At 47.1% G+C, this 9,833-nt stretch overlaps 1 protein-coding gene across 6 annotated transcripts in view; it reads right to left on the bottom strand.

The window, feature by feature from the left end:
* FRRS1 (ferric chelate reductase 1) overlaps window positions 1-9,833 on the bottom strand; it is a 66,814-nt gene that overhangs the window by 16,058 nt on the left and 40,923 nt on the right. For 5 of the 6 annotated variants that reach the window (XM_025197405.1, XM_025197384.1, XM_006015002.3 and 2 more), the window contains 2 exons: window positions 4,934-5,129; window positions 1,779-1,915 (listed from right to left, as the gene is read on the bottom strand). In XM_025197405.1, coding sequence (XP_025053190.1) covers window positions 1,779-1,915; window positions 4,934-5,129 — 333 coding nt within the window. Of the gene's footprint in view, window positions 1-1,778; window positions 1,916-4,933; window positions 5,130-7,891; window positions 7,954-9,833 lie in introns of all 6 variants that reach the window. The other variant, XM_025197392.1, reaches the window with a different exon arrangement.

Below are 9,833 nucleotides of genomic sequence, written 5' to 3'. Positions count from 1 at the left end.
CTACACAAACTGGTTGAAGTGATCAGAAACTGGTTTAAACCTGTAATAGATCAGATGTTCAGTGCACATAAACCAGTTTGAAAATGGCTAAAACTGGCTTGAAATAAATCTGGTTGAACCTAATATCAGACTTAACCAATTTGGCTCAAACTGGTTTATGCAATGTCTGTCCCAGACCCCTTGCTGGTTTAAGTTAAATCAGAGTCCCCCAGCATCCAGCATGCTCTCTGGGCTGGGAGGGCTCTCATCTCCACAGCAGAGCTGGCCCCTCCCCTCTGCTCCTTAGCTGGAGCTCAGCACAGACCTTTCTCCTCTCTGCCACAGCACAGACCATAGCCAGCATGTGGTATGCTAGCTAATGCCAACCAGTGTCTATGCGTGTCTCTCTCTTCAATTTCACTAGGATAGGTAGACAGAACAGTGACTGCTTAGGGCTTTTGAAGCTAATTAACAGGTCAGCCAGTAAGCTGTTTAAGAATTTTGAAGTAATGTGGAAAGAGGCTATTCTTTTACTAATCTAGTGATAAAGACTTTTCAGCCCCCAGGCTGGCCTGCTCACATGTCAGTTTGCTGCAGACAGTATGGTGAAGCAGGGAGGGAGATTGAAAAGCTCCATATCATCAACAGATACATACACTGCACACCCCGCCTTGCCTCAGAGTGCTAGCTTGGGGCTGAGGGCTGGCAACACTCCTTCCCCTTGAGCAGCCAGCAGGGAAAAGCCTGGGACCATGCAGGCAGACATCCCTAATGAGAGAGTCCTGCTGGTGCCTGACCATGCCCCCCTCAGCTCAGCTCCCTGCAGAAGGGAAGGGAGGGCTACTCTAGCATCCTCTGGCTTCTAGCCTGAGCCACTACAGGCATGTACCTGAACTTCCTCAGTCCAGACAGACTGTCTGTCCAGTTTTAAACCAGTTCAGCCTAGTCAGGTTAGACTAACCTGCAAAGATTGAATCAATTCAAGCTCAGGCTTTTTGAAAGTCTGTCCCTAACCTAGATGTCCCTGAACTGAGACCAGCTATGCTGCAACATGCTGAGGTGCAGCTGATCACATGTCACTGAAGATATCTGTTCCTAGCCTCAGGCACCTCAGTCCATTTATGCACCTAATAAATGAAATAATCTGCCCCATGCAACATGGTTGCATTCTTCAAATCAAGTCTGCTTCTGCTGAATCAATCTCTGTATTGATCACACAGTGAAGTCAATCATGTTCTAAGACAGAAAGTCACTGACATCTAAAAGTGGTGCAGGTATAATCACCACATGATCATTACATACACTCAAAACACAGAGTTGCCAAGGAAGGGGTCATCTAACCCAACACTGCCTTAAGGCATGGCCAAGTATACCTAGATCATACCCCAACCTGTTGTTCTTAGACATCTCAGACAACACGGATGTTACAGGTAATGACATCATCCTCCTCACTTTAATTACATATAGAGTGCTCTCTCCCTTTCATTTTTATTAACATACTGAGTAAATATACCTAAACTGGAAAAGCAAGTACAAAATATGCTTCCATCCTTCCCCAGAAGATACTGGCCACCTCAGATATCAGAGCTCTTGCAGGAGTAACATGGAAAAGGTGCAAGGAGCCATACCATCATCTGCAAATCATAACCCAATTTTGTTGAGCCATCTTCTGGGATTAAAATAAAGGTAAGGAGAGGGAGGGGTATCATAGCTAGACTGAGAAGTTTAGCCTGAGGGTAGGCAATACCATTACAGCCAACTCCATACACTTTTAGGTGCCATTTGAAAACAGACCATACCTTTACATGGTTACATGTCAGAAGTTGACAAATGCTTTGCTCAACTAACATAAAAGAGCCAACTGTAGGGCCATCCAAGTTCTCTGCATCCCGGGCTTGTATGAGAAATCCTTCAAAGTCAGGCCCAGACAAAGTCACTAAAACAGGAAGGGGGAAAAAAATGTAGTTAAGAAGTTTACCATATAAACTGGCAGAAGGGCAAGGCAGGGTAGCACCTTAGAGTAACTAATACAGACAGTCTACTTAGTCCAGGGGTCAACAACCCCTGGCACGCATGCTGAGTGTGGCACGTGAGGCCGTTTTGCTTGGCATGCTGAGGCTCCAAACAGCTGTGCTGCCCGGCTGCAGCCAGCCCCAGCTCCAAGTAGCTGCTGCCAGCAACAGAGCCTGGGCTGCTCCCAGCAGGGCTTGCAGTGTCCTAGCTGCCTGCTAGGAGCAGCCTGGGATCCAAGCTGGTACAGCTCACCAGAGCCAGGGCCAGCTGCAGCTGGGAGGCTCCAAACAGCTGTGCTGGGCTCAGGCATTAGCTCCGCACTAGCACGTGCAGGCACGCCTCGGAGCTGGCAGTGGGGGAGGGGCCTGAGGCAGCGCAGCCCCGGTCTCTCCCCTGCTCCCGGCACGGAGGTGATGAGCCCAGCGCAGCTGTTTGGAGCCAGCCTGGGCTCTGGGCAGCTGCAGCAAGCAGCAGGCAGCGTGCAAACAGCTTTGCCAGGCTCCACAGCTCTGGCATCAGCTCTGTGCTGACGGCAACTACGTGTGCACCTCAGGGCGGACAGCGGGGCAGCGCAGCCCGCCCCAAGGTGCCCAGCTCTGGGGAGCTGCTGCCAGCCGGGATCCTGAGCTGCTTCCAGCAGGCAGCAGGGAAGCTGCAAGCCCTCTGGGAGCGGCCCGGGCTCCAGCAGCTCCCCAGAGCTAGGCTAGCTGCTGGCAGCCACAGAGCCTGGGCTGTGGGGTAGGGGCTAGTAGGGCTGGGGGGCAGGGGCTTTGGGTGGGGGGCACAGGGCACAAGCAGGGCATCCTGCCATGTACCCCTTGCCCTCATTTTGTTTTTCTGCCATGCCGGCACTCTGGCACCTTCCGAGGTAGGCATTGTGGTGTTTTTCAGCACTTCAGCCAAAAAATGTTGCCTACCCCTGACTTAATCAGATGAATGGACTTGCAGAAAGCAGGGATTCTAAAAGAAATCCCATCCCTTCTATGGTCCCTTTAGAACTGCAAGTCCATTCACAGCATCTAATGAATTACACCATCTTCTACAAGAGCTCATGCCTTTTTGCATCAGGAACTGGGAGAACATCAGTTCACCAGGGCACCCCTTGGGAAGACAAGATCCAGTCACAAACTCCTGGAAGACTGTTTTAGGCTGGACATAAAAGAAAAGCTTCTTTACTGTCCGAGTCCCCAGGGCCTGCAATAGCACCACCTGGGGGGGAGTCAAGCACCTACCCTAGGTACTTTAAAAAAAAAAACACATTTGGATGCCCATCTTACTGGGATCATTTGACCCCTGCCAACTCCTGCCTCCTGGGCAGGGGGCTGGACCTGATGCTCTTGCAAGGTTCCTTCCAACCCTAATGTCTATGAAACTTATAAATAATGGAACATGGAAAAGGTGCAAGGAGCCATACCATCTTCTGCAAATCATAACTCAATTTTGGTGAGCTATCTTCTGGGATTAAAATAAAAGGTAAGGAGAGGGAGGATGGTATCATAGCTAGACTGAGAAGCTTAGCCTGAGGGTACCTATCATACTTTAAGTGCACAGAAAAATGCTCTAAAGCAGTAACTGAACAGGTGTTCATGGCTCAGAGCACATTAAAAATGGCAGATCATGCTTTTAATTAGTACCACATCTATCAAGGGTTAGACTAAAGCAGTTTCTGTTAGCACTTTTTTAAATGTATGCACCACATCCATCCATAGGTCTCATTCTGCTGCCATCACAGGCAGCATAGCACATGGCTACACTGTAGCCTTGGACAGCTTGTTTCCTCTGCCCCAGTTCTGTGCCAGCCCCAGCCCCTCAGCTGTCACTGACCCAAGTCAGTGGCAACCTCTGATCCCAACTCCACTTCCTCCCTCTGGCCAACTGTAAGCCACAACCTGGCCAGAGGGGTAGGGGTGGGGAGAGAAATCTCTCTCCCCACAGCAGCCCTGGCCCTGCAGTATGCCACTGCTTGGCCAAGGGGTCTGTCAAGGAAATGGGTCTGGGCTCTGTGTCCCCATAGCCACCCCCCATCCCAATCAAGCAGCAGCATGCCATGGGGCTGGGGAGAGGACCTGCTGGCAGTTACCAGCTGGTGGGAGAGCAGGGCTGGGAAGAGGAGCCACTCTGGCTGCCTCCTGGGAGGTATGCAGGAGCACCCCCAACAGGCAGGCTCTGAGCCCCTCCCTCCCCCCACACTGAATAGTGGAGGGCTGCTCAGTTAGCTGGTGCTCTAATTTAGAGCACTTTTAGCAAAGGGCACAGACAGAAAAGCAGCTCCCCATTTTAACTCATAGCACTTTGCAGGAAGTACTAGGAGTTGCAATGATCCCCTAAGAGTTGGGAATTCCATCTGCTTGCTGCCAGCCTGCAGCCCACTCCCAACCAGACACTGTTTTCAGAGTAGGCAGGGAGAAAGCAAGCAGAGGGAGCTCATTCTTGGGGTTCCTCAGGTGGCGCTGAAGGGTGGGGTGAGTGGATTGGGGGATCAGACCCGTTTAAAGCAGTCTGCAGCTGTGCACTTCTATTTGGTCCCACCTATAGATTGTTTTCTGGGGCTAGATCAGGTGAAAATTCTTCTTTCTGACTGTGCCCAGTTAAAATGCTCCCACCAAGGACTATTTGAACGTCTATATTTAGCCTAAGATGCCACCCTGTACTGCCTTCTGCGTGACTTCAGACTAACACAGCTAACCACCTTTATATAACTGATATAGGTGGAAGTAAAGAAACAAGCATGCCAAGTCACAGTGTTCAAAGCAATAATTTCTGAAGTCAAGGTGGCAGTTGACTGTACAGACTTGAACAAACTCATTGGTATAATCTGAAAAAGCCTGCATGAGGCACCATAAGGTTCCTTTAACCAAGCATTCATAACCAATCTAGAGTGGCTGAGTCCAAATACTATCCATCTTTGACCACAATTGTTTCAACATAAAAGTCACAATACCTTTTATATGGTCCCCTGGTCTAAATTCAGTCTCACTTGCTGTAATGATGTGCTTAGGTGTCAGCTGAGGATAATGCCCATGGAGGGGCATCATACTACTGCAAGCCTCTGTCACTTTTCCATTTGGATACCCATCTGCAGGTCCAGAAACACAGGCCAATAGCCAAATAGTGAAAGCCAATTCAGGAGACTCCATCTGAACAAGTTAGAGATCACACAGTATTAACCAATGATGCAGGTTTCTCCTGTACACATACTATAGCAAACTAGCAGCAGTGTTAAAAGGAGCCCACAAGAGTCACTAATCCAGCCTCCTGCAAATGCAAGATGCATCAATTCTAAATATCAGGTTGCCACATCTCTTTAGTAGACTTGACTGAATATTAAGCACCACACAACCAATTTGAAAAATGTTTTCACAAATAAGAGGCACCAGGTTCTGTTTCTAAAGATTCTTGAGGTTAACTCCCACATGTTCATGAGATTCCTTGTAGATACCAAGCGTTTCATAACTTTTGAACGGTCTACCCTCTGGTACCATTTCCTCTCTGGCCATATTTGAATCCCCCCCCATCTTTTAAAAACAGTACTTGAAAAGGAAAAAAAGAATTAAAAAGCCATTGTCATAATTTCCCCCCAAACAACTTATCCCCCTCATGCTGATATTTAACGGTCTTTATAATAGAAAAAACAAAAGGGCCAGGACCCAAACCCAACATCCCTGAATATACTTAGTCTGACCTCTTATCTTAGGTGCATGTCCCTGGGGAAAGGAATAATACTGGCACTTAAAACAGGCCCAGCATGCTCCCCTATACCAAACCCCTTTACACTCTCAAAATGCTTCACAACATTAACTAGCTCCTCTTGTTAGTAAATATTATCCTCATTTTACAGAAGCTCAAGCCCCCACGCAGAACCTTAGGGCTGGGATTATAAAAAAAAAATTCTTGTCTCCCCCACCTACGCTCAGACTATGCTCTATTTGCAGGTAGTTTTAGCAAAAGATCACTGACAAGATGGGATCTAACTTAAAAATATATCTTACATGTCAAACCTTCTTAACAACCAGACAAGTTAGAGCAGGGGTGGGCAAAGTCTGGGCCAAGGGCCAGATTGGGCCCACGGTAGACTCTGTTTCCCAGCAGCCCCTGCCCACATTACTGAGGCTGGTTCCCATGGAGATCCCAGCAGCAGCAGGGCTGTGGGTGTGGGGCCAGGGTTTCCATGGTGACCGGCTCCAGCAGCACTGACAGCACACCTGGATGGGAAGGGAGCAGCTCTGGGGCTGGGATCTTGAAGCAGTGACAGCATGATCTGGAGGCAGGGCAGAACCGTGATCTGCTGCCCACACACTCCAGGCAGGGGTGGGCGGGCAGTGGATGGTGGCTCTGCCCTGGCCCCAGACCACGCTATCACCGCTGCAAGATTGCAGGCCCAGCCCTGGAGCAGCTTCCCACCCAGCTATATGCCCTGCCGGTGCTGCTGGGGCTGGTCTCCATGGAAACCCTGGCCCCACATTTGCAACCTCACTGCTCCCTGGCCTTGCACTGTCATGGCCCTGCCACTGCTGGGGTCTCCAATGGAAACCAGCTGCAGCAATGTGGCAGAGGATGCTGGAAAATGGAGTCTGGCTACCAGCTGGATCTGCCATTTTGCTTACCCCTAAGTTAGAGGGAGGGCACCAAGTAGCTGGGACATGTGACTCTTAAGAAGTCAATTTAATTTAAAAAAAGACAGAAAGAAAGACAGGAGATACAAAGGATAATTGTACAGAGCCCCTGACAAGGGCAGCTGTTTATTAATCACACAGCTCTAGATCTGTGTCAACCATTCCTGATGACTACCCAATCTCACAGTACATATTTGTTCATTGTTGCATGAACAAAGATTCCCTGATAATGAAATCTTTCCCAGTCACTAAGCAGACACTATATTGGAAAACATTTATTTAAAAGGCAGAAGAAACGAAACCTATTGCTTGGGAAGGATCTAAAGTGCTCAACTACAACTAGACATTAGGGTTGTGCAAAGCTTTGGTAACTGATTTGATTTGGTGGAGGTTTGGCTTATTTGGTGGCCAAATCTCTGAATCCAAATCGAATCAGGAGACCCTTTAATCTCTCCAAATTGATTCAGAAAGATTTGGTGATTCAGACACAGACACAGCTTTAAATGTTTTTTCTACATACCTCAAGGTACCAGGCGTGGCTTGTGACTGTTGCAATGCTGGGGCAGATGCAGCATCGCACAGGAGTGTGGGAGGCTCCCCAGCACACACAGCAGCAGACCCAAGAGTGGAACAGAAGCACTTCTGGTCCACTTCCGGGTCTGTTGGGGAGCGTTCAGGGGGCCCCCCCACTCCCGCACCGGGTGGGGGGGGGAGGAGGGGGCAGCATGTTCCCCGGTGGACCCTGAAATGGACCAAAAGTACTTCCAATCCACTTCCGGGTTTGCAGCCAAGCATGTGGGGGCCCCCCCATGCACCTGCGGGATGCTCCATCTGGCCAGGCATCGCAGCATTCACAAGCCGTGCCTTGTACCTCGAGGTATGTAGAAAAAACATTTAAAGCTGTGTCTATGGTTGAATCACTGATTCTCTGAATCAGCACTGAATCTTCAGATTCGGCCAATTCAAATCGGGGATAGTGATCCGAATCAACAAATTGAATCACTGTCCCCGATTTGGGCTGAATCTGAATCAGAAGCAAATATGGCCCATTTCACACACCCCTACTAGACTTGATATAGACCACAGGTGTCAAATACATGGCCTGCAGGCTTCATCCAACCCATGGAGCTGAGCAAGTCTGACACCCCCAATCTACACAAAAACTGGTTGCCTATTTGAAAAAAAGACTTGCATATCAAGAGGAAGATTGTATGAAGAGAAAAATCTTCCAAGTGTCAATACTGATCCCATATTATTTCTGCCAAAACCACGTTTAGCATTTTTACCTGTTAGGACTGAAAATCCTGATTGAAGTTAATATCATTCTGTGACTGTCCATTTTATCCAGCTACAATGGCACATGTAACAAAACGAAAGGTAGAGTTGGGGAGGGAAAGGAGAGGGATTTTAAGTTCTACTTGGCATGTAAAGTTGTGCACAATTTCTCATTAGATACTCCACTTTAACTTTTCCCAGTTTCTTTTCATTATGGTAGTTACACATTTAACAGTGGTAGTAACATGGCTCTACACACCAACAATTGGTGATATTAATTCAGGGTACATTCATTAGACAGTACCTGGCATATCTTTACAGAGTGAACCTTTCTGCAGAACGGCAGTGTCTGCACTCCACCTACCCCAGCTGTCATAATTAAATGGTAAGAAAAATATCGTTGACTCCTTGAGGCAGCAGGAGGGTAGAAGCAGATTAGAGAGTACTGGATAACCCTCTCAACCTTGTAGGAGATGCATGCTCAAGTCAAAAATATACTAATAAGATGTACTTCTGGGAAAGCACAGTCCATTTAGCAGACTGATAAGAAACAGAGTTAGGAAGGTTCCTGAGAGCACACATGGGCATAAAGATAAGAGACAAAGTACCATTTCAGCAAGCTGGGCACTGACCTCTGGTAAAAGGGAAAAACAAAAAGTGGAGAGCTATAAAACAGAGTAACTATTTGCTCATTTTTTCCCCTCAGAATGCCTACCTATAATGCATGCATATATACAGCACTGAACAATTGTCACATGCTTCTACAAAAGCTCACTAAAGAGCATGTGAAAGGAGGAGAAAGAGTTTTTAGAACAGTTATACTCCAGAACTAGATGGGGTAAAAGAAAAGAAGAAATGGGAAATCCTCAGTGTTTTCCTCAAGAACATTCAAGGTAGGTTAATATGCAGAGTCACTGCATTATTGATTCCTTCTAGTGAAAATGAACTTAGGGACCTCATTATGGCCCAGTTCTTCTAGCACATTCAAAATCTTCCACAGTTCTCCATAGTACATTCAGCAGAAGCTCACAACTGCTTGAGTTGGTGGGGTTGGCAAGAACTATGACAAACCACATTTATTTAAGGACAACTTTCATAAGCCCTGCTGAAACCATAGTCTGTGTGGCTTGAGTCACTTCTTAAGTTTTCACTCACTTTTCTGAGAGCTTCATAAAACCTGAGCAAGATAGATAAGACACCATGATAGAGATAAGGGGGGGGGGGGGGGGGGGGGGGGCTGGGAAAGAGGGTGAAACATGCAACATTCTAGTGTATAAAACAACTTACAGTATGGCATGAGAGAAGCAAGGACTTTCTTCCACAAACTGAACTGACCACCACCTTCCTTCCACACAGAGATGGTTTAAAGAGATGTGGAGGCAGAAAGGGGTAATGTGAAATAACGGCACTAAAGAGCAATTTAAAAAAGTAAAAAGAAAAAACGGAGCAAAGGCTGCTCCATATACAGTGAAAAGCTAGGAAAGTGTTTCTGCCAGCCTTTGTACTAAAATATAGCCCTTCCCAAATAGAAAAGTAGATCCGTTTCCTCCTTAATTCTTTTAAGGAGGCTTTTACATCAAAACACTCTCTGGGCTCTCCCAATATGAACTTATTCTCAAAATTTCAATTCCTTCCATTGTCCACTATCCATGCATTATTATTTCATACTGTATATACAACAGCAATTTGGAGCTTTTTGGGGTTCAACATATTATAGAAAAGATACAGAAAGGTATTTGACAAACACAGCAGTTTTTAAAGTGATGAGCCCTAGCCAATACTAAGATTCAGAAATCTTCAAACTCTGCAAGAAGTCCTTTTCTTTCTACTCAGGCCCAAACACCTAACAAAGCCACTTTCCATATAACAGTAATGCACCTGTAAGTTTGGGGTATTCAAAATACAAGTCCAAAGATCACTCTTGCATCTAGTTACTCACACAACTCATCCTTT

This window comes from Alligator sinensis, unplaced genomic scaffold (genome assembly GCF_000455745.1).
Source record: "Alligator sinensis unplaced genomic scaffold, ASM45574v1 scaffold647_2, whole genome shotgun sequence".
In the NCBI taxonomy this organism is placed as follows: domain Eukaryota; kingdom Metazoa; phylum Chordata; order Crocodylia; family Alligatoridae; genus Alligator; species Alligator sinensis.
Note: the sequence above shows the minus strand (reverse complement) of the source record. Positions and strands in the feature narration are given on the sequence as shown.